The 25,702-nt window shown below is 43.5% G+C and overlaps 1 protein-coding gene across 22 annotated transcripts in view; it reads left to right on the forward strand.

The window, feature by feature from the left end:
- The window catches only part of Dst (dystonin), a 415,027-nt gene that overhangs the window by 162,031 nt on the left and 227,294 nt on the right, over nucleotides 1-25,702 (forward strand). For 21 of the 22 annotated variants that reach the window (XM_031367095.1, XM_031367096.1, XM_031367099.1 and 18 more), the window contains one exon: nucleotides 23,642-23,703. In XM_031367095.1, coding sequence (XP_031222955.1) covers nucleotides 23,642-23,703 — 62 coding nt within the window. Of the gene's footprint in view, nucleotides 1-21,154; nucleotides 21,237-23,641; nucleotides 23,704-25,702 lie in introns of those variants that run through there. The other variant, XM_031367107.1, reaches the window with a different exon arrangement.

The raw sequence follows: 25,702 nt of genomic DNA on the forward strand, positions 1-25,702 counted from the left end.
GTGTCCTCACACAGGGGTGCTCCGTTTCTCCTGCCGTCATGGTGGCTCTCTGGGGGTTCATTTTATTAATAACACTGGCGTACATTTGTTTCTCTTTCTGGAGTAGTAATACTCAGAGTGTATTAAAGGCCCGGCACGATGTCCTTGATGCGGCCATGGGATGGAATTATGCCGGCCTGTGTGTTTTGACCCAGGACTTTACACGGACGTGGCAGTGATTAGGTCTCTTTAGTCATGTGGGAAGCAAGAGCCTTATAGCATGTGTTTTCTGCATCTAGCACAGGAATTATAATGCCACCACATCACTTAGACCCAGATGTGAGTGGAACAGCTGCCCCTTGCAGACAGTTGTAGTGCAAGAGTTAGCCTTAGTCTAGGTCCTTGCAGACAGCTGTAGCTTTACCTAGGTCAGCTTCCCTCCTCCCCACATTGAAGAGCTTGCGAGCTTTTAAAGCAATTCCTGGTTTCTTTAGATAATGTTCAGATTGCTATTTGTCTTTTCAAAGAGACTGCTATCTAGAAGATAGGAATTATGATGCGGAGTCTTCCTATTACCAGCACTCAGGAAGCCGAGGCAGACAGATCTCCAAGATTGAAGCCAGTTGGTCTACAGAGTGAGTTCCAGGAAAAACAGAGAGAAACCCTGCCTCAAAAAAACCCAAAAAAGTTTGCTCTTTAGAAGCTGTATGGCTTTGGGATATGGTAGCCCTAAGGCTGTCTTTGGATTGACCAGAGGCTACTCTTATAACTAGTTTTTGCATTGAATAGATTAGGAAGCCTTATGCTCGTGGCTTCTAACTTATTAAGCGGTTTGAAAATAGGATCTTCCTTTTTTGATTGTGTTAAGTGGGTTTCTGCTCTTCTAGTTTCCTTTCATTGCTGTGAGAAAACATTTTGACCAAAGGCATCTTAGGGGAGGAATGAGTTTATTTCCGTGTACAGCACAGCCCATCACCGAGGGAAGGCAGGGCAGGGACTGGAAACACTAACCATGAAAGGAGCGTGGCTCAGCGCACACTGTGCACACTGCACTGCCCACTGCTGTCTCTGTCTGATGTACGCTCCATTGGCTTTCTTACACAATGCAGGAGCATCCGCCCTGGGACCGTGTGCCATTCCATGCTGGACTCAATCCCTTACATCAGAACACAGTCAAAACACTTCCCCATAGACCCTTCCACATGCTTGTGTGATCCCAGATGACTCTCCCATAGACCCTTCCACATGCTTGTGTGATCCCAGATGACTCTAGGCTGTGTCCAGTTGACAGTTACAGCTATCTAGGATAGTTGACCCTCTGCCCTTGACAGATGGAAATTCTGTACAAACATTACATCAGAGCTGGTCAGGTGATTCAGTGGCAAAGAGCGCTTGGTGCTCCTCTGGGACTGAGTTTGGTTCCTAGCACACGTATCAGGAGGTTCACAACCACCTCCGGGGAGCTCTGACACCCTCTCTGGCCTGTGCAGGCTCGTGCATGGGTGGCATAGCTTCACCCAGACAAATAACACATCAGTAAAAAAATAACAAAAGTGAATCTTAGAAACAAAACAAAATAACATCATACATCATAAAAAAAAAGTCAGCTGTTACAATCCTAGCTGTGCCATTGTTTCCGTGAGACTTTTTATGATTTGACTTCTCTGTACTTCAATTTCCTTTTCAAGTTGGTGGCCTCCAACAGTCATGCCAGTAAGTTCCTAATGTACTTACGGTGTGTAAAGTGCAGCCCAGGCGACCCAGGCGACCGTGAGGTCATCCCGCTGCAGGTGTAAGCTCAGACTCACATTCAGTGAGAATGTGCACTAGGGCTCAACTGAGGGAGGCTAGCAGGAACACGGGCATGAAACTTAGCAGCTAGAGTTTTGGTGTTCTCACGGGTGGCTCTTTATACTCTGTCTCTTGTTTTATGTAATGTTTACTTCGTTTTGGAAGTAGTTGTATTACGGGTAGTTAACTAAGTGTATAAGCTTTTTTGCTAAATAATGGTTTTAATTAAAAATCTCATTCGCTGTACACAGGGATGGGAGCAGAAGCCTTCTGAGGGGAGGACATTGTTTTGCAATTAGTGCGCTTTCTCCACAGTTTTTAGTCCATAGTACAATTGGGTAGCAAGTTAAAAAATTCCTTTGTCTTCTGTCATTTTTATTAACATCTTTAATTGGTACAGATCCTTGTTCACAACTAAGGACTGATGTGGATACATTATTATTATTATTATGGGAATTCATAGTTTATATTAGGCTATCGTATTTTTTTCAGATTTTGGTAGATGTACTGGTCCCTTCTCCCACCACAGAATAAGTGAGAAGAGTTTTACTAATACTCCGAGTTTCTTTTAGAGAGAGGGACTGACTTGTTCTTTAGTCTTCCTCTTGGCAAACCCTTGACTGGTCATAGCTGGAGTCTGGCAGTGTGCAGGGTTTTATACTTGTACTTGGGAAACTGAGGCAGGGGGCTTACTGTGAATTGGGGCCAAATCTGGGCTGTATAATGAGACTTTGTGTCAGCCCCTAGCCCAGCCACCAAAATAAAAGATAGCTCCATGAAAGTGTTGGCAATGGGCTGGAGAGATGGCTCAGTGGTTAAGAGCACTGACTGTTCTTCCAGAGGTCCTGAGTTCAATTCCCAGCAATCACATGGTGGCTCACAACCATCTGTAATGGGATCTGATGCTCTGGTCTGGTGTGTCTGAAAACAGCATCAATGTACTCATATAAATAAAATAAAATAAATATTAAAAAAAAAAGTGTTGGCAACTGTTGGGTGAGTTGTACCAAAGGATGCTGGGTACTAATGTTTTACCTGTTACTTATTCTTTAAACGTAAAACCTTATTAGATGGTGTCAGAATTTAATCCAAGCCAAGGTAATACTTTGGAAAAGATAATTTATGTATTGGCAAGCTAAAGTTTTGTTATGTGGTATTAATAGATTTCCTTACTTTGTTATTGGTGAATAGCTTAAAGAAATCAACCAAGTCAAAGCAGGAGAAACAAGACGGAACAGTACTGACTTTTATAGTGATGGTGGGTGAACTCAGTGACTCACACCGGCTAAGGAAGCATCTTACAGTCAAGCCGCAACGCCAGCCCCTGCCCTTCTCTTCCCTTCTTGTCTTTGTTTTTTTTTTTTTTTCTATTTAGGGACTGTAGTGGAATTCTAGTAGAAATGGTGTATCTAGGGTAAACATTAGAATGAGTGGCCATTTTCTAAAAGACCCTGAAGTCATTGTAGAGAACAGTGATGTTTTCTGGTATCTGTAGCGTTGTTTTTCTGAAGGAGCTTTACAGCCTTTGCATGCATGACTTTGGTCACAGGCGGTCCTGGCACAGCTGGAATGTCTTGCGTTATTGAGTGCTGCAGACAGTGCACGGTAAGGACTAGGTTGCAGGGGCATGATGTCTTCCTTCAGGAGATGTATAGATTAGATCAGGCACTTTGGTGTGAGGAACTTGCTTTACGCAAAAAACTTTTGCATAATAATCAATAAATATGCTCTGGGCAGCTTTTTGAGGTTCAGGTTACCGAGGCTGGACCTCCCTGCTGCCTCAGAGCCTGATTACATCTTGAAGTGACCTTCTTTCTTTGATTGTCCCTGGTGACTCTTAACACTGACAAGAGACAGGGTTTCTCTACATAGCCCTGGCTGTTCTGGAACTCACTCGGTAGGCCAGGTTAGCCTCAAATTCAGAGGTCCGCCTGCCTCTGCTTCCCGAGAGCTGGGATTAAAGGCGTGTATGCCACCACATCTCGGCTTCTTATCAGGCTTTAAAAATGCATGTTTGTGCTTATAGGTTATGGGGATTGGAGTTTTCCTACAGACTGTGGACTGTGACAGTCACGTAGAAAGTCCTTCTATGTCTGATGAAAGACAAACTTTAGAAGGCTTGGGATACATGATAGGTAGGAGTTGGAGCCTGGCTCCTGCCTGGCTTTTTTTTTTACGTCGGCCTCAGGATTCAGACTGAACATGTTTGTACACCTAACCTGGGTATTGTTTTTTTCCTCTCATGGGGTTGTCCAGTGTTTTAATTTCTTCTCTGCATGTCTGTAGCTATCCTGGGAAGTGTGTGGCTTATGGCCCATGGGTTGCACATGCTTACATCTATGGGATGACCTGTAAGTCCTTGTTCTGGGGTCTTTCTGTTGAAGGTAGGGTCCAGACTTAACTTTCTACTACAGTGGCTGTTTTTTATCTTCTCCAGTGTGGTTTGAAGGAAGCATTGTCAAGTTCCGGTTATGAGTTCTTAAAGCCCACATGTGTCGGAACTCTAACCATTCTGAAGCATGGAATCAGAGAGCTGGGTGGTGGCACAAGTCTGCAGTCAGGGCAGAGAGAGGCTTGAGGAGTTCTAGGTCATACAAGGAATTATGGAGGAAATGCCCAAAGCAAAATGGAAGGAGGCAGGAGACTCAGGGTGGAAAATCCGACCAAAGACAGCATTTCCTATAGGGCCTGTCTCAGAGTTTCTATTGCTGTGACCCAAAAGAAACTGCAGAGGAAGGGGATTACTTGGCTCACACTTCCACATTGTAGTCTATCCCCGAAGGAAGTCAGGACAGGAACTCAAACAGCATAGGAACCTGGAGGCAGGAACTGATGCAGAGACCACGGAGGGATGCTGCTTACTGGCTTGTTCACCAATGAATGGGTTGCTCATCCTGCTTGCTTACAGGACCCAGGACCACCAGCCCAGAGATGGCTGCACCCATAATGGGCTAGCCTCTCCTACATCAACCACTAATTAAGCAAAGGTTCTACAGGCTAGCCCAGTCTTATAGAGGCATTTTCTTAAGCGAAGTTCCTTCCTCTCAGGTGAAGGTCAGCTAAGTCTGGACCCTATCTCATAGCTTATGTCAAGTTGATAATAAGTCTAATCAGAACAGGCAGCGTCTTTTACAAGCTTGACAGGTGGTCCTACGGACAGTTAAATGTTTACACGTCAGAAGCCTTTCCCTTACAGTAGGAAGTGGGCCTTCTGAAGCCCTCTGTTGATATAGCTACTTAGGTATAGATGGTTGTATACCAGTGTTCTGATTATGAATTTAGTGGGTTTTTTTCTTCTTTTTCAGGCCTTCTCCCTAATGTCTTTCCTTTTCTTCTCATCTCCAGATCCCCAGAAACCTCTGCATGCTCTCTCTGCTAGGTAGCACGGTCATTGCTGGGAATGCAAAGATTAAAGGAAAAATAAATGAAACGGGGCCATCGCTGTTAATTGTTCTGCGTGTAGTCTATTTGCTGGACTCTTCAGCTGAGAACTGACCCTGCAGCCTGGGAGTTCAGGCTGCTGTTGCCATGGGAACATAGGAAGTTGTTTTGCTTAGTCTGGTGAATGATCTGCAATAGCTATGGTTTTGAATGAGAGTTTATTATGTAAGTAAAAGAATAATCGGGGGTAGCTGACTGCAAAACACTGCCAAATCATGCACGCAAAACATCCAGGGAGAGATTCCCCTGGGAAGAAGCCTCCCTGGGTCAGTCATCTGGAGCTCCAGGGTGAGTGCAGGGCGCACCTTCCAGTGAGTGTCCCAGTAAGTGCCAATAGCAGTAGAGAGATAACATCAGACTGGGCACTTAGAGTCATCCATCAGTAAACTCACTGGGGAAGTTGCAGTCACCCAGAATGCCTACTGAAGAAGAGACTCCCGAAAATGAACTTCCCCTTCCTTTTCCGATTGCCGGTGTTATTATAGTATGGGATAAACAATAGTAACCTCTGCTGGGAATGGTTACATTTTAGCTGTTTTTAAAGGCTCTAAGTTTTTAACACCCTTAGCTGCTTTTCTTTCTAGTTACACAGTTAGGGACCCTCTGACAGGTTTCTAACCACAGGGATTTTGGAGGAGATCCAGAGGGACCCCTCACTCCCAGGTTCCCCTTTTAACAGGCCTAAACAGCACATGACATTTTGCCAACGTAATGCACATGAGAAGTCCAACAGTGTGTGATGGGGACCAGAATTACCAGAATGCTGAAAGTAATGAAAGGAAATACAACCAAAGGGCACCTGCCAGGCAGACTAACAGATGGTATTTGTGTTGAAGGTTTGTCCAGGGGACCTCTGAAGGAGGAGGAGGAGCTCCAGCAGGGCTTGTGGTGCAGTTTTCCTTTCGGCCACTTGGGAGCAGAGGAGCACTGGGTAGTGAAATTGACTGAGGCCTCTGTAGGTGGAGGACATCTCCCAACAGTCAGACAGCCTCTTCCTTAAAGGTGTGTGTGTGTGTGTGTGTGTGTGTGTGTACGTGTGAGCGTGTGAGTTCTGTCTGTCTACAGAAGGTTTTGCTTGTAAAAGAAGGGTGCTCAGGAACATGTAGGTTCCCTCCCTCCACAGGAAACTTAATTCTTCTTATTCTGTAGTAATAACTGGACTATAATTACTGCTGTGCTGAGCTGTATATCAATCTGTTTGTAGTGTTCAGTTTTATTAGCAGGAACTCTTCCAAGCTGGCTAACAAAAGCCTTTCTGAGCCTTAGGTAACCACGCACTGTATATTAAGCGTATTTATTCAGCTGTAGAAAATTTAGGTGATAAGGTGAGTTCCTTGTGAGGCTGGACCACCATTCCTTGATGTAAATGGCCATTTGTTCACAGAAACTCTGAGCTTTTTCCCTCTCCCATTCAGTTAGATATACATGCCTCCCTCCCCTTCCCATTTTCTCTCCTACCCTGTCTTGATTAATTCATGAAAGAAAAATAAAATACCTGTAAAATGTTGGGATGGTTCAAGGCAGACAGAAGCACTTTGAAATGTTAATTATTGTATTTGCCACACAATATGGAGCTTGCATTTATTTATGTGTATGTGAACATTTGGTAATATGTAATGGAATTTGGAATATGTAACCTCACTGTGAGCAGCAGGTTCCCCGAGATAAACACTAGAAACCTCTGTGGGCCAGGTCTGTCTCTGTGTTGTTCATGGTTGCATACACAGTAGCTGTTAAAATATGTGCTCGTTGTTTTATTGAATGAATTCAGTGGAACTCATAGGTCAGAAAAGTCTCATATTAAAAAAAAAAAACAAAACAAAAAACCCTAACCTTACAAAGTATATAATGAGAACAAGGTCAGGGCAAAACCTTGTGTAATCACACAGCAACTATATATATATATATACACACATATATATGTATATATACATGTATATGTATATATATATACACATATGTGTATGTGTGTGTATATATATATGTATATATATATATATATATATATATATATTGAGGGGGTAGAAGAAGAGGTGGAGGAAGGAGTTTTAAACTTCTTTAGTTTTAAAGACACGGACTGTGTTCAGGGGTTAGGGGCCAGCACCTGCTGGGATCTGGGACTTGGGATCTGGGAGAGCTGCCCATGAAAGTCACCTTTGCTTTGTTGTTCTCTGAGCTTGGGGAAGGCAAGCACGCAGTGTAAGAGGATTTGGCCGAAAGCAATGGCCAGACTGACAAGTCAGTGTCTGTGCATGATCAGTCAAAAGCATTTGTGATGTATGCTCTTGACCTGAGGTCAGCTCATGAAGACTGATTAACTCTTCATCTTACTTGTCAAAGGGAACTCCAGGCACCTGGGATTTCAGAAGTTGTATAGCAGGTTTTAATATTTCACCAGAATGGAGAAATCCCCTACTATGGCTTCTCAGACTCAGCTTCTCACGTTGGCGGGATGGTGCTCGGGAGCCGTACTGTCTGGCTTCTTTTTTGTCGACCGTAAACTTCGTTAGCTTGCATTGATAAATGTATTAAGGAGCGAGAATACATTCACCACCTCTCTGTATCTCTGTCTGTCTGCAGCTTGTGTTTACTGGACTGTCTGTCGTCTGTGTGTTGTGTGTGCTTGTGCCTTTCTGTATGCTGTCTGATGTCTGTGTCTGTCTCTCTCCAACAAAAGGCTGTGCTCTGTTTGTATTGAACAGTCCAGAAAGTGTGGCGTGGGAAGGGAGCGAGGAATTCTTTACAGAAATCCTTAACAGACTTTTACAAGGAAGGACATTTTTCTGAGCCCAGCTGACCATGAAGCACCCAGAAAAGCAACACAGTGGAACATACCTTTTCAAGCTATCTCCGTATTCTGTTTTCATCATTTATCGCAAATCTTTGTTGTGTAAGGTTGCTTCCAAGCTGTTAGCTGCCTTCAGCCAACGAGGACAACACACACACACACACACACACACACACACACACACACACACACACACACATGCATTAACTGGGTTGGGAATACATAAGATTTTGTGTTAACCTGGCATTAGCTTAGATTATAAAAGCTGGTTTCATGGCAAGTTAGGCAAGTGAGGCTGGTTTCTTTGTTCTCTTAAAAGCGGGTTAAACTTAAGTATACACTAGGACAGCAAGCTGAGCCTTATGTGATCTCAGAGCGTATTATTTACTTTCCTGTGAGGTCTCCCATAATTTCAGTGCTTTGGAAGTTGGGATATCTTCATAAAATTACAGCAGTACAGTATCTATTGACCTGTTTCTCTTCTGTCCGTCATCTGTTATTGTCTGTCTATCATATGCATTTGTATATATCATTTTCTCCTGTGAGCCAGGAGTTTGGGAGCAGGTTGAGTGAATTGACATTAAGATGTCACCCGGGCCTGCAGTCATCTGAGGACTGACTGTGGTTGCGTGAGACTCAATGTGACTCATGAACTGACAGGAGCAGGCCACCCAAGACCCTTCCCTTTGAGCTTCCCCAAACACCATTTTACGTGTTTTCAAGACACTGTGGCCCCGAAAGCAAGAAGGAAACCACACTGCTTTTACGACGCCAGCCGTGTTCTGTTGTTACAGTCCCCACACTCCTGGGATAAGAAGGAATTCTTCTTTGAAAGCTGATTTACCAATTTGTGGACATGTTTTAGTAACACAACAGTTGTGTGTGTTTTATGGATCTTTCTGGTTGGCTGTTTGGTTTGCTTTTGAGACAGGATTTCACTTTGGTAGTCCCAAAGTTCTGGCCTTGAACTCAACAGGGCTCCTCCACTCTCAGTGTCAGGATTGCTGGGGTTATAGGCGTGAACCACCGTGCCTGACTAAGTTTACTAAGTGTTTGTGCTTTAGCCTTCTCATCCACAGGAGAGATTCAGTTGTAATAGCCTCCCATGCTCTTACTGGAGGAGTCAGTGAATTGGTACATGAAAAGCACACAGTACTGTCTGTAGTTTGTAGCAATGTCTTAGGAAGTGATATGTTTATAACTTTACAGTTCTCTTTTAGATGGCACAGAGCTGTGCACCATACCTATAGTGATCTTTTTAGATCTATTTAGAGGGCACAGAGCTCTGCCACATACCTACAATGCTTTTTAGAGATCCCACACCCTTTGTCAGTTTTCTCGAGCACTGAACTAGTGTGATATATGTGACCTTGTGTGATTGGCCTCTTTTTTTTTTTTTAAGATTTATTTATTTGTTTATTTTATGCATGTGCATATACTGTTGCTGTCTTCAGATACACCAGAAGAGGGCATCAGTTCCCATTACAAATGGTTGTGAGCCACCACGTGGTTGCTGGGAATTGAACTCAGGACCAACTGGAAGAGTCGCCAGTGCACTAAGTGCTAAGCTATCTCTCCAGCCCCTGGCTGTCCTCTTTATATCTAGTCATTTTAGCCTTTATTTTCTGTGGAAACCCACAGATTGCTTGGCTCCTGGGACACAACAGAAATCCTTGTGGCTTCTAGAAAGGCTGGTCCTTCACTTAAGGACTCTTGCTATGATGGGAAGACCAGTGATGGTGTGCATGAGTGGGCAACTCTGACATGTGTTTCCCTGGATAATTCATTCCTCATGATGGTGTCTTCCTTAGAAAGATGCTTAGACCTTGCTCCATTTGCACTCGTTCTCCCCATAGATTTATTAATAGACATTAGATGATTCCATCTGTACTTTGTCTTTGCAGACTGCGTCTACATTTGGATCGTAAAAATCAGTGCAGTTTCATGGAAAGTGTTCATGTTCGGAAGGCTCAGAATTTACTCTCTCCCCCCCAACACCCCATAGTAACCCCCGCCCCCCATAGTAAAGTTTCATTCTTGTCCATCGGTCATAGCTGATGGTCTGACGCACTGCTGTGGTGTTTTCCTCCTCACTGACGTGAGGCGTGAGGGCGGCTGGCCCTGTTCAGCCTCCTCAGCTGTATTGCCGTGGTTTGGCTTGGCTTGCCTCTGCAACACTCTCCCTTAGTGGCTCAAAGACAATGAGCATAGCTTTCTGGCTGAGACATTTAGATAGTCATGAAATGTTTTATCCTTAAAAATTAAAAAAAAAAAAAAAGAAGTTACCAAAATAGCTTGGTAATTTAAAAGTATAAAGTGAGTAGAATTCCAAAGTTGTTGTGCAGACTGTTTGGTGATGAAGCATCCTGTTGTCCTCTTAAAATAAATCAGTTACTGTTCCCACAGTTTGTAGAAGGAACGTAACAGTCATTCACTAACCACCCACCTCAGCCTGCCATACTCAGGGCTAATGGCAGGATTTTGTCTTCTCACCTTCTGGTGGTAATCATTCCCTCAGAGGTGGCAACTAGGACACTATGACCTTCCTCTGGTCTTCGGTTTCTTTGCTCCATCACCTGACCTTCCTCTGGCTCTTCGGTTCCTTTGCTCCATCACTTGACCTTCCTCAGGCTCTTCTGTTTCTTTGCTCTATCATCTGACCTTCCTCTGGCTCTTCTGTTTCTTTGCTCCATCATCTGACCTTCCTCTGGCTCTTAAGTTTCTTTGCTCCGTCATCTGACCTTCCTCTGACCTTCATTGCTGCTCTGTCATGTCTTTGCTGGTCTCTGTTTTTCTGGGTAGGAACAAAGGCATCTGAGTCTTCACTGGACCTTGAAAATGGTTAGCTTATGTATAGACACAGTCATTTTCCAGCTTTCAACGCAGAGCACAGCAGAAAGTCACTGGGATGGCAAACGGATGTTTGTTCTTTTCTTTATAGCTTTATTTTCTTCCTTTCCTATTGGTTTTGAGTTTGTTATTCGTTATCACAGCCTTTCTCCTATCCATGTTCATAATATGTATCCAGCTGTGTATTTGTAATTGTGCAGTTGTAAATATGCTTTTGTGCTTTCATTATTTTTGAAAACTAAGGTTATTTTGTTTCTGCAAAGAATTCCTTTTGTTTCCTGTATTAGCTCGTTTATTTTTTTTTTACTGATGATAAGAAGGTCATTCTCCCTAGAGCAAACATCACATTCTTTCTTAAAAGGGGAAAATGGTTTTCCTCTAAGTGTTTTCAAGTTTGCCTTTAACAGCATCTATTTCTATCAAAGTTTTACATTATAAGCCAAAGAAATTATATCAGAGCCAAGCAGCAAAATATAGTAGAGAAAATTAGATTACTATATCCTCTCATTTAATCTTGATATATTAAAATTTAAACGTGGTATTTATTTTCTTTTCTGGTTTTCTCCAACTCAAAACATGGCTTATCGGCCTAGAAATTTGGGGATCCAAACTGTCTCCTGTAATTGCTAACATCTCTCGTTCTCTAGTCTGTAGGATTTGAGGAAGCAAGTCATCGTTTTTTAAACTGGAAAGGGTCAGATATTTACCTGTGTGAGCTGAACCTGTATTGCAGAGGGAAAACATTAGGTGAAAGAATGTTCTCTTTGCTGGATGAGCTACTGTTATGCAAAGAAGGGATGGTAAACAAAAAACCTACTATGTTATAACATTTAATGCTACCTAGGCAGCAACTGCTAATGGGGATGGAGGGAGAGAGAAAGTGAGAATGAATGGGATTTAGCTGGGCATGATGGCACACCATTGTAATCGCAGTACTCCAGAGCCTGAGACAAGGAGATCATGAGTTCAAGGCTAACCTGAGATACCCTGCATAACTCAATCTCAAAAAAATATACTGACACTATATAGAGACATAATACGTCGATGTTAAGGTCTAAAACTTCCAGGAGTAAAAAGTGAGAGCCTTATGATGTATGTTTGAATCATATTGTTCATCTAAGTTCCATTTTATGGTAAATTCAAAGAGCAGTGTGTAATCGTCAGAATTTAGACCGGAGACCACTGGGCCAGTGATCCAATGACTTCAGCAAACAGATGACAACAGGAATTGATGAAGGGGCAGGGAGGAAGAGCGCTTGAAGCTTTAAAGAGACTAAAGCAACCTGCCAGTTAACTTTGAGGTCTGTGACCTCACTGGGACTCAGAAACAAACAGAAAGGGCAAGATAGAGTAGGTTATTGGGGAAAAACTGGACAATTTTTGCTTCGATGCTTTAAGCTACCTGTGGTTGGCGTCTAAACAATTTATGGTGGAAAAAAGGAAAAGGGATTATTTTTAATTAGAGCTATTCCAGAATGAGAAGTTCCCCCAAAGAGTAACATTCAGACCCCTGTTAAACTGCTCATCCTGCAGAAATCTACCCTGATCTACCCTGCAGAAATCTGCTCCTTGGAGGGTGGGACTGTGTTAGAATCCTCAGTGAACCCACGGCCCTGTTAGAAGGGCGGTGTTGTCCGCACCTGCCCACCTGTCTTCTTTCCCTGTTGCTGTGGTAAAATTCTGTGACTAAAAGCCAACTCGAAGAAGAAAGAGTTCACTTGACCTACTGGTCTGGAGGAAATATGCCAGTGGCTTATAGTGTAAGATAAACTGTGACCACAGGGACATTCTTATTATAAGATTAATTTCTTGGGATAAATATTTTTTGACATGTCAGCGTATTTATTACTTTGAGTTAGAAATCCCGTGACTCTAGTCTTTGCGTATCACCAGGTTTTCTTCCGTTCACTGAAAGATTTAGTTGACAGATTTTTGAAATGTACAGGAATGTTTGTTTCTTTTGGCTTTTCTAGATGAGTCCCAACCTCTGATTAGTAGAGAAAATGTACTAAAATCGAGTCTTTTTTAAAAGGAGAGTGTGATATGGAATGACATCTTTATAGTTCGATGGCTCTTGGCTGGAAAAGTGTGGTTCCTCTTGGTGGCCTACTCTTTCTCCAGGTTTCTGGGGGAGGAATGTGGCTTCTGTGGTTAGGCCTTTCTGATGAAAGCAAGATACTTCAGCCTCCCGTGGTCTTTGTCCCATCTTGCCTTCTGGTAGCAGCCTTGGTGGCTTTTACCTCATTTCTGCCTGGATACCAGATTCCCTGTGGTTCCCTGATTTTCAAGACAGTTCACAGTGCACTAGGAGCGGGTATGGGTTTGGGTATTAGGTTTTCTCTGCCTGAGACTTTAAATACTCTGTCCCCATCTGCTGGCACTGTTTTGCAAGATAGCGGAACCTTCGGAGATCAGGCCTAGTTGGAGAAAAAAGGTTGGTGGGGTTGTGCTTCAAACAGCAAATAGTTTGGTCCTGCTTTGTGGTCTGTCCACATGAGAGCAGGGACTACCTCATGTTCCTGACTCCAGGGAAGAACTTCTGCTGCCAGCATGCCTTACCCATTATGGTGGACTACACCTGAAGTGGGTGGGCCCACGTGAGTCCTCCTCTTGAGTTGCCTTTTGTTCAGAGCGCAGTCACAGCAATAAGAAAATTAGCCAAGTGCAGACCCAGCCAGCGAGTCCCTTTACCTCAGCTCTGACTGAGAGCTTGCATTACACTTGAGCCAGGAGACCTGTTCAGGGCCCCTGCTTGCTCTAGAACCCATTTCCTGCTGTGATGACACATCTGTCAGATGCCTCCACCAGACTCATAGAGGACTCTGTGTTTAGTCTGTAGCAGGCAGGACCAAGTACCTGGCTACTTTCCCAGGGTGCCAAATAGGAAACGGAGTTAAGTGCCCTCTTCTGCCGTTAACTCAGTATGCCCGATCTTTCAGGGCCAACGCCTTGAACTTCATCTTCTTTTTCCGGGCCATTTGCTTCTTCTCTCTTGGAGCCCTGCGGCTCTTCTGTCAGAGCAGGAAAGGATGTGTTTTCAGACCTATATGAGGGGTTCATTGAGGTCCCCTTAATAGGACAGTGAGGGGAGGCAGGAGTGAAGCATTTTGGGAAATTCTCCTACAGCAGAGATGTCCAGTCTTGCTGAATAATTCTGGTTTTGAAACCATAAATAACAACTCCTATCCTCTGTGACATTTCTGTGATTTCCTTTTCATGTGGATAAGTTGTTATACTAAAAGTAAAAGGCAATATACAAATGCAGTTCAGAATATCATTGCATGGGCCAGCTACATACTTACCTTTTTAGCTTCTGTCTTAGTCAGGGTTTCTATTCCTGCACAAACATCATGACCAAGAAGCAAGTTGGGGAAAAGGGTTTATTGAGCTTACTTCCACATTGCTGTTATCACCAGAGGAAGTCAGGACTGAACTCAAGCAGGTCAGGAAGCAGGAGCTGATGTAGAAGCCATGGAGGGATGTTCCTTACTGGCTTGCTTCCCCTGGCTGGCTCATCCTGCTCTCTTCTAGAACCCAAGACTTCCAGCCCAGGGATGGCACCACCCACAAGGGGCTCTACCCCCTTGATCACTAATTGAGAAAATGCCCCACAGCTGGACCTCATGGAGGCACTTTCCCAACTGAAACTCCCTTCTCTGTGATAACTCCAGTCTGTGTCAAGTTGACACACAAAACCAGCCAGTACAGCTTCGTAATCGGTGCCCTCTGCTCCTCTGGTGGAACTGAGCAAGAAGCGGACCAGGTGATTCCACAGCCTGTGTTCAAGCTCATTGCCTACCAGGTGATGAATAAATTGTACTCAATTTCAAGCCTGAATTTTCCTCCTCTTTAAAGGTCAAAAGAGCTTGGGGATCAGAAAGGCGGGTGATTCTGGGATATCATACAATTGCCGGGGCTGACTTCCTACCTCCTGCTGTGCTCGCTGTTGATGTGTGTCATCACTGTTCCCCCTCCCTTGTATGTGCCATTCCCACACACATGCCTTCAATCGTCCCTCCTCGGCATCTGCCTTATGCTTTGTTTTCATTTTCCCCATTAGATGTGAAGAGACATTCTGTGGTACACTGTAACCTAACAAAATAGAAATGGAGGCTCAACCATTTTTACCTCAGACTTATTTTCTGTCTTATCTTTTTCTGATTCTGGAAAGTACTTGTCCTCTGAGTAACTCGAAAATAGCAGTAATTATTCAAGGCTTAGGAGATAGAGATCTTAAGTTTTCATTGAAATGCTTTATCCATAGCTAGTTTTACACAGAATCCTTATATTTGGAAAATTTACCTTAGAACTATGAAATCATTTCTTTAATCACATGCACATAGTCAAGGCTCATTGAATCTTTTAAATGAAAACATTTTGTTTGAATTAAAATCCGGCAGATGTTCTTTTTTATATAGGTGGTCATAGCTTTTGGACCTTTGGGGGCTGTATATTTTAGTATTGTAATTAAGCCATCTCAGCTATTTCATATATATGCATATACATATATGTGAAATATATGTATAGTTAGTAATTACTTATAGATTGTCATTTGAGAAGCAGTAGTAATAGTGGACATGGTGCTATAAAAAACAAGTTAGGGAGAATTTTAGAAGAGTCGGTTTTGCTGACGTTGCCTGTTTTCTTCCGTTGAATACCTTCACTTTTTTTAAGAGCTTCATTTTATTCATCAGTGTTTGGGGCACAGATCTGGAAGTGATATGCGTAGTTCCATATCACTCCATGCATTCCAGTCACCAGTGAATGCATAGTTTCTATCTCCGTCCTAGTGCTAGGCCCAACAGGGTCCTCTTTCTGTTGGAGTTATCCGTTCCCTCAGCAGTAGGACATGTTTTTTTCCGTTAGGAGGAGCAGTTGTGACCCAGTGTCTGGCTTGTGAGTGTGTACACCTGGCACCTGTATTCTTGCTTCCCCATTTTCATAATTGTGCTCTTTCTTTTTTGCCTCCTAAAACCTCTCTCTAGAAGGGATTTGGTAAACTTGATACAAAATGAGGTGTGGGGGATTCCCGTTGATTTGTCTTCATGTGATGGATAGAGAGAGTACTCCGAGCTAGCTGAAGCCCTCAAAGGTGGTTCTGATGTTGGCATTACCTAGGTTACACGAATGCACTCAACTCCACCAGATTGTATTGGGAGGGAACACCACCATATGCTAAGCTGTCTTTGAGGCATGTAGCATCCATTATTTCTTTTCAGATCCCCTATACACATGCCACACAGTCAGGCAAATTATGGCTTCTGGATCTCTCTCCTATTGGACTGAGCAAGACGTGTGATTTATTCTCTACAGAACCAGTGCGTAGCACTTAGTTCTTAGAATATGTCTGCTGGATCAGTGGGATGCAGCCTTCTTAAAAAGAGCAACCTGTTTAAAAGAGAAATGATAAGGACATGGTAGCATCCATACAGTAGCCCATCACCGTCCACATGATAAAGACAAAAACCTTGGCTAAGGTAAGCATGTGCTTGCTTGCAGCTTCAGCACTGGGGAGGTAAACGCAGGAAGGCCTGTGGAGCTTGTTGGTTAGCCAACCTAGCAGAATTGATAAGTTCCTCGTTTAGAGAGAGATCCTGTATCAGGAAAATAAGGTGGAAAACAACCAAAGAAAAATAACTGACATTGACCTGTGGCTCCACATGCGTGCACGACACACACACACACACACACACACACACACACACACACACACACGAACGCATACCACACACACATGCCCACACTGACACAAACATCTAATCCCATATATCCCCCAAAACTGTTTAATCCTTATGTGGATACAAACCCAAACCTCCATACACTTTGCAGTCTGAGCCATCTTTAACGCCGAGGTTTTTATATGGAAATGCACACTGAGCATTTATGGTTTGGAAGCTCTGCGTTGAGTTTTAAATCATTAGATGCCAGACTCTGCCTGAATCTTTAAATTGTGGGTTTCCACACTCCTCATCTCTTCGGAAGAGACTTGCGCTAAATCAGATCTCCAAGTCCCACCTCCCCCCAAGGGGGGCTTTTAAGCACTGCTTTATTTAAAAAATTACTTATTTTGCAAGTTTCATTTCAGTGGAGACTGTTTCACGCCTATTTTAACTAGGTTTTTGGGCCACTTTGTGGAGTCTTTGTCCCTGAAGGAGCCCAGCAGGGTACCTCTTGGAAAGTGCATTCGCCTTGTGTTTGAGACTTGTAGCCCCTGCTGGCCTGGAACAGAGTTCGTGGCCATTGCCCACCCAGTGCTAACATGAAGCACGTGAGCCACCATTCCTAAGCCTCAGCATGAAAACTGAAACTGCTTGGAACCCCAGATTTTCAAGGTAACACCATGAGAAGCCAGGGAAGTAAAAGATATCTCAGGAGGATTCAGGAGACGACGAAACAAAACCAGTTCTTGTGTAAATTCTGCCCTTTCCAAATACAAAGTCACACTTGTCTTTGTGATTGTACTGTAAATGGCTTGATTGACTTCCTATTTTCCTTTATTTTGATTATTTTACATGTTCTACCAGTAGCTAATAATAGCGAATAAATATTGAGTGTGGTCATCAAGCATTGTATTTAATGTCCGCTTGAACGTTTTCCTTCGTGAATCTTACCCTGAAGTTTTGTTTCTCTGTAGCCTCTACCCCTGAGTTGCTAGTTTTAGGATCAAGAGATTAGGTTCTCAGACTACTTCCCTTGTTTAGAATCTTGTGGCTTATCAGTTTTCTAACCTTGAGCAAATAAGATTAACTTCTCAGTGCCTCAGTTTCCCTCTCTTTAAACCCTGTGTGTCTAAGCGCTATATGGATGGTAGGTATTATGACTAGAGAACACACAGGTGTTATAAATGGCAAATTCCCTAGAAGTTGTACCAGCGAAGCCCACCGTGCTTCAGCTTCATCTCGGGGCAGGGGGTGGGCCTGTTTTTTGATTTGTTTTGTTTTTGTTTTGCACATTGAGCTATGACAAAACCTTCCTCAAATGTGACTTTCCTTATACACGTGACCAGTCTGTTTTCTTGGCTCTCTTATCGCTTACTTTTATTAGACAACTCATTTAATTATCAGTGATCTTTAGGGACTAGATGGTGACGTGTCCATACTCGCAAAGCAAAGCAGGGCGGTCACAGAATTTGAGTTTAAGACCACTCCTCTGATACAAGGTGTTTTGAAATGCCTGGAAAGGCATTTGAGCAAAGACATCTGCTTCTTTAAAAATTGCCTCTAGTTTTCAAGAAGTGCAAAAAGACGAGGCAAGCATGCGCTAGAACATTGTTGTGCATGCAGACAGTTGACCTAAGGTCACACTCTCTAGAGGGAAGTCCTCTGACTTCTTAGAGCTCTTTTCTGTCTCATTCGTTGGGGTGCTTTGGTTGGGAGAATGAGTCCCTGGCTGGACTTCCTCTTGAAAGTAAGCCTGGGGAAGAGATCCTTTGGCATCTGACACTATCTAACTAGTCTGCGCACCTCTGCATTTCCCCTCAGTGCTCCTGGGTGGGTACAGCAACGGAGTTAATTGTGGGGCAGAGCTTTTCTGGCCTGGGGTTGGATGAGCTGGGGTGTGGCTTCTGTGGCACAAGGCCACACCTGTGATCCTGTAAGTAAGGCAGTTGTCTACCAGCTGCAGGCTGCATTTAAATAAGAAATGTTGGGTGGGAGGCTAGCCTTAGGAAGCAAGCCCAGACCCATCACTTTTTCCAGTGGTTCAGATAGTTGCCTTTGGTGTTCCCACACTTGTATCCTAGCTGCTGACTCAAAGTGTGGCTGGCTTTGTATTTATTGAAAGGAAAAGCGCTATACGTATGACTCATGGCTATAATCCCCATGGCTCCGAGAAGTTTGTCACAACCTGGTGACAGGAGGCCACAGTTTGAAAGAATTTATTAGGAACTCTATGTTAATATGCTTCATGAAAAAAGACTTTCACTGGATGAATGGAGGCTGCTGAGGTATATTAGGATTTATTCTGTTGGCTCTTCTGACACGCTTGGTACCAAGAAAGATGAAAAGTGTTCATGGGGAAATCAAGGGCATGTACCTTTGTGTAGCGCTTCTGCTGCGCTGGAGCCAAGAGCTCTTGTTCTGTCTGGCTCACATTGATGTACCCACCCCCTGGAGCCGAATGAAGCATTTCATGATCACCAAGTGTGCCACTGTAGTGTGAGAGAGTCCTGGTGTTCATGTTGTGTAGAGCTGCTGGGTTTTTACACTCATGTCTATTTGAATTTTAGACAAAACTGTTTTAGTTGCTACTGTTAGTATAACAAAGATCAAGATAAAAGATAAAGAATTGTAAACTCGCTCTGTCCTTCCCATGGGCTGGGTTAGCAGAGAGGTGGGGTTTGCTGGTTAAATGGAACAATGTAACAAAAATTCGAACTCTCTTTGTGCTCATTTGTTTATAGTCTGCAGGTAGGAGAAGGTAGGTGATGGAGCAGATTCCAGAAGTTTTGTATTAAATTCTTAGTCAGTCGTAAACACGGGTATTAAACCAGCAAATTCCTCTTCAGATCGGAACCTAAACCTCTGTTCCGGCTTCCAGTACTGAGGAGCCAGAACTATGCTGACAGGCAAGCTACGTTCTGATCATCAATTAGGGAGAAACCAAACACAAAAGCGTTTGCAGAGAGAGGTTTAAGCCTCCCATCCAGCATCAGCTTACCCAGCACATTCTCCTGTGCTCTGTTTCGGAATTCCTCACAAAGGCCTGCAAAACCATGCTGTAATTTGGTGTGTGGTAACTACACTTCGAACAAGGAGCTCTCCCAAGCAGGGGTGCCCCCAGCTGAGAATGTTCTGAGTTACAGTTTCTCTTTTCAGAGGCTCCCCTGCAGCTGGGAATCCTTGCCCAGGCAGCCTTTCTCTGGGGACCTTATTACCAGTTCCACTCCCGCTGCTTACTGCCACGTGTGGTTCTCCCTCTCCTACCTCCCTTTTCCTCTTTTCAGCCATCGTAAGGCAGAAAGAAGCCCAGGATACCTGGCGAGCTGCTCTGTCTTAAACCTGAGTGGGCACTGTGGCTGGTCTTGGTCCTTTCCCTATGTCTTCTGTGTTCAGCACATGTCACTATGTAGATGACTGTCCAATGCTGTCATTTACTTACCTACATCACAGTAGGTAAGGACTATTTGTTGATCTGCATTTGCTGTTATCATTCTCATAAATTACAGGAGCATAAAGTTTGATTTTGTGTTTTTCTTGACAGCTGTAGTCTAGCAATGTTGGGGTGTCTTTTCATGACCAAATTTGCTGCTCCCCATTGTTGAAATACACATGTGTGTGTGGTTATTTCAGAGTTACTGTTTTCATCCCTTTTGTTTGGAAAGCCTGTTTGACGCTTCCATAAGTATCAGGGGCTGATGATGGTGTTGCTTTTGTAGAACAAGGGTTCTCTCTTTTTGGCATTAGAAATGAAGCTCTGGTAAATTGAGAGTTTCATGTTTTGTTCTGACTTTCAAGATTAGGGCTTCTGTTTGACAAAGAAAAAAGACTTTAGAATAGAACTTAAGATCTTCAGGCTGCAGATTGTGGCAGTTTTGCCTCTCTCTTTCCTCCCTCCCTCTCTCCCTCCCTGCCTCCCTCTCTTCCTTCCTCCCTCTCCCTCTCCTTCCTCACCCAGCTCTTTCCTTCCCTCCCCTGCTCTTTCCTTCCTTCCCTCCCTCCCTTCCCACCCGTGACTTCCATTCCCCTCTGTTATATCATACAGGTCGGCCTCTGACTGGTAACCATAGGTGTGCACTGGGTGTACATAAGCTCTGGTTTGTAAAACTCTCAAGTTTACCTATCACCCAGCTCAGAGTCTTGCTTTGGAATTCAAGTGAACATACCTCTGGAGTAATATGTACAGAAACATTTGATGGTGTTCTGATGGTCATAGTTCTCCCTGAAGAGTATGTCTAGTGTATACAGGGGAGCTTTCCAAGTCACATGTATTCAGCACACATTGAGCTAAGTCAGCTGCAGGTGCCTTTAAAGGTGCCCTGCCTGCAGTGTTAGAAGACAATATTCAGTTGCTTCTGCTATAAAATCTGATATCCTCTATGTTGCCTCCTTGTCCTCTCTCAAAAATTAAAAAGAGGGAGGGAGGGGGGAAGGAAGATCGAGGACTCCCTTTAAAGAGAGATAGCTCCCTTCCTGAGAGAAACAGACAATCTACCTCCTTTTCAGTAGCAGTTGTAAAGTACTCTGGCTTGCGAATGTTTGTTTAAAAGGGGGTGTGGACTAGTTTCCATTGAAGTAGGAGTGTCTAGTCAGTGCTTTGCTTTCTGTGGAGAAAGTTAGCAGCCCGCTGACACATCACACTTCCTAAGGGCGAGTCAGAATGATGGGGCAGCTTGTGAGAAGTGGTCAGGACTGGAGCTCTCAGCTGGTGGGACTGATGTGCTGCATGGGTTAGTATGTCACCCCCCCTGCCCCCTCCCCCAGGTTCCCTGTGCAGATTCTGAAACCTGCATAGGAACGTTGTACTACCTGCTTTGGCTGGCATGGGGAGAGCTGACAGACTGTGGGGTGCCTTGAGGAACGTGGTTAGAGTCTGGGTTACTTTTTGACTCGCCTGAGAGAACTTTCCTGCATATGGTTGTGCCTAGGATAAGCCTGTGTGTAGCACTGAGCACATTTAACATTCATTGAACTTTACTGGAAACTGGAAAGAACGTGAGCAGTAATAACTGCTCTTTATAGGATTCTTTCTCCCCTTAAATTCTATTGTTTGCTCTTGGTGTTTTTGTATATTTTCAGCTACTTTGCACTCCATAAGGTGAGTGTAAATGTGTGCTTCCGTTTAAAATTGATTATAAATAAGATCATTTTGACTGGAGAAATGCTATAAAACTTGATTCAGTATACTAACCGGCCAGTGCACACAACCAACAACTGGCTAATACACAGGAAAGATGGCAGTCCCTTTGTTGTCATAGCAACAGTGCCCTAAATATAAATCTCGGTGTTAAGGATCCCTGACTAGGATGAGGGAAAGTCACCACGAGACTTGTAATTGGAAAATTAGGTGGTGTAATCTGGTACACTCCCTTTTGAAATAACGTGTATGGAAGGTGGCGAAATCTCCCGTCTTCCCAGGCTTAAGTTTTCCCCAACTGCAGGGTTGTTACTGAGGATCTTGGAGCTGTTGTCCTGGTCCTGCTGCAGGGACTCCTAGTTGAGGGTCTCCTTGGCACTATGTGACACTCCTCCCGGCTGATCGTGATAAACAGAAGGATTGTGTTGTCATCATTAGAGGATGGCAGCATCTTCTAATGCATGTGTGACAGGTCACCAAGTGAGTTTCAGTCCTGCACTTACATTGTGAATCAGAGTTCCCGGAGGTTTAGCATCACCCCCATCTTCAGTGGCTCGTCTTCGCCTCACAGAAGGTTTCGTTTTCATGAGGTCCCATTTATTAATTGTTGATCTTAATAGTAGGCACTAACTACAGCGTCTACCAGTGTTCTGTTCAGAAAGCTGTCCCCTGTGCCAATGCATTCAAGGTCATTCCTTACTTTCTCTTCTGTCAAGTTCAGTGTGTCTGCTTTTATATTGAGGTCTTCGACCCACTTGGACTTAAGTTTGTGTAGGGCATTAAGTATGGATCTGTTTGGACTCTTCTACGGGCAGACATCCAGTTTGACCAACACTATTTGTTGAAGATGTTGTCCTTTTCCCTGTGTGTATTTCTGGCTTCTTTATCAAAAATCAGGTGCCCGTGTGTGTGGATTTGTGTCCGGCTCTTCAATTTGATTCCATGGATCAATGTATCTGTTGTTATATCTATACCAAACATTTTTTAAAAATTACTATAGCTCTGTAGTACAACTTGAAATCAGTAATGGTGAGATCTCTGGCTGGTTTTTGTTTGTTTGTTTTCATTGTTCAGGATGGTTTTAGCTATCCTGGGTTTTTGTTTTTTCCATATTAAGTTAAAAATTGTCCTTTCAATCTCTGTAAAGAACCGTGTTGGCATTTTCATGGGGATTGTGTTGAGTCTGATGATCACCTTTGCTAGGAGAGTCACTCTCAGATGATGTAATAGTATCCATAAGTCACCCTACAAATTTCACTGGGGAACTCCTGCAGCTGATAAATACTTTCAGTAGAGTAGCTGGATACGAGATTAACTTTTTTAAAAAAAATCAGTAACCCTCTTTTTACAAATGCCACATGGGCTGATAAAGAAATCAGGGAAAGCACGCCTTTCACAGTAGTCTCAAAATCCAGAATCTCTCAGAGAATCTCTAACCACACAAGTGAAAGATTTGTATGAGAAAACTTCAAGTCTCTGAAGAAAGCAACCAAAGAAGAGATCAGGAAACCGATGTTCATGGGTTGGTAGGATTAACATAATAATATAACATAATATCTGCAAAGAACCCTAATTTGACTTCTTTCTTTCCACTGTGTATCCCCTCGAGGTCTTCAGTTGTCTTACTGCTCTAGCTAAGACTCCAAGTACTCTGTTGATACAGAGAGTGCTGGCAGCCATGTCTTGTTCCTGACTCGAGTGGAGTTCCTTTGTGTTTCTTTCCATTTAATTTGATGTGAGACAACCCATTTGGAGGTGGTACTGTGGTAGGTGACATAGCAGCTGGGCAGTAAGCACAGCCCCGGGGAGAGATGAGCCTGAGGACACGCCCCATAGTGCTTCCTTACGGATGGCTCAGAGTCGATGGATTTTAGTGAAACTGGATATCCAGGAGGACACCCTCTGAACATAACCATTTTTGTTAACTACAAGACATGGAGCTTCCTGTGCATGGGTCATACCAACCTTATTTTATGTTTTTTGGTTTTTTTTTTCCAGATGAGCGGGACAAAGTTCAAAAGAAAACATTTACAAAATGGATAAATCAGCATCTCATGAAGGTGAGTTGCTCGCTCACATGCTGGAGTGGTTTTGCACATGCTGGTGCACGGGGCAGAGCTATGGATGCCACACACCGATAACGAATGTCAACTGCACACACTCTGAGGCACTTATGTTGTGCTTTTGTTGTCATAGTGAGGGTGTGTGACTTGTAGGTAATGATGGTGGAGGTGGGAAGGTAAGTACCTCTGACTGCTGTGTTTCATGACATTAGTGCAAGCTCTTTTTATTGGTCTCAAAAAGAAATTTATCACACATGCACGTGCGTGCACACAAACACAAACACACACACACACACACACACACATTTGGACTCGGGAAAGTTGCCTTCTGGCACAAACTTTTTCTCTCAAGATTCCAGTTCTGCACTCAGAATTTTTTATTTTTTATTTATTTGTTTGGATAGCAGAGGCTTGGGTGAGAATGGAATTGGATATTGGAGAGAAGCTGGGAATAGTTTTATTTGTGCCCAAGGATTTTGTCTGTATTGCTGTGGGAAATAGCAGTGGCTCTTAGATTAATATTATTTGTGTGCTATATGTCACCTTGAGAATTTGATAGACACTCTCCAGAAAAATACATAGGATTTTCCTTATCATGTACTGAGTTGGATTCTATTGAGGCCCATGTGATTTTACAGCTAACTGTTGGTCACTTTTTCTCCCTATATTTTTGTAAGGACCTCTGAAATTCCAATAGGGATCCCTCCTCGGTGGAAAGAATTTTTCCAGTTAAACTCTCCTACAATGCAGGGCAAGAACAGTGTAAGACATGATTCTAGCTAGGTGTGGTGGTGCTTACCTTTAACCCCATCACTCATGAGGCAGAGGCAGAGGATCTCACATCTACATTGTGAGATCCAGGCCAGCTAGGGCTACATAGTGAGACACCATTTCAAACAAACAAACAAACAAACAGATTTTAATGTCAGGAACATATCTGAATTAACTGAGTGATGTCCCTGTCTCTGCCTCCTCTCCATTACCCAGCAGCACCCTGTGCCAAACTCTGATGGACATGTACAGAGAGAGAGCGTGTCACTTCTTCTCTAGTCGAGAGTAACTTTTGATAGGGAACCTGTTGTGTTGAGAAGAACTGGAAGTTGAGACCTGATATGTCTGTGAGAAAATGCACCACAGGCTGATGAAGGAGGCCAGGAGTTTTACCTGCCATCTTCCAGGGTTTTGGTTCATCCTGTATGTATCAGGCACTGGGACTTTTTCCATAGGATAGGGCAATAATGAACTGCAGTCATGTTTATAGTGTGAGACTTCCAGCTCCAAGAGGGTTTTCTGTCTTAGTTACTTTTCTATTATTGTAATAAGATACTACGACCAAGGCTGCTTATAAAAGAAAACGTTTCATTTGGAGCTTAGGGTTTCAGTTTATGACTATCATGGCAGAGAGGCTTCACGAAAGTTGGAATAGTAGCTGAGAGCTTACATCTTGAGAAACAACTGTGAAGCGGGGAGAGTGGAGGGGATGCAAGCATACTACACTCAAAGCCTGCTCCCAGTGACATACCTCCTCTAGTACGACCACACCTCCTAATCCTTCCCAAATAGTTCCACCAACTGGGAACTGAGTATTCAAACACATGGGCCTATGGCTGCCATTCTCATCTACAGTTTTCTGTCTGGGAGTGACTGCCATGGAAGCAGCTTGAGCCCCCGTGAACACTGCTGGCCTCACAGTCTCCATCAGTGTGGTAACGTAGGGATGGGCAAGGGAGTAGGGCATTGGTTTGTTCAAATGTCTTGAATACACATAGCTGTAAGTGTTCCATGTTAGTAATCAAGTCACAGCAGAGAGAAGCACAAAGACAACTATCAAGGGGGACATAAGACTGGCACCAGACAGGTCATTTGCAGGAGCCCATGTAGGCCTGGCCTGTTATACTGGACTGCTTATTTAATAGATAGTTTTTAAGCTAGATGATTACATATAACAATATTTTGCTAAAAGTATCCAAATACCAGTTATGTATTTTGTGGACTT

This window comes from Mastomys coucha, unplaced genomic scaffold (assembly GCF_008632895.1).
Source record: "Mastomys coucha isolate ucsf_1 unplaced genomic scaffold, UCSF_Mcou_1 pScaffold14, whole genome shotgun sequence".
NCBI lineage: Eukaryota > Metazoa > Chordata > Mammalia > Rodentia > Muridae > Mastomys > Mastomys coucha.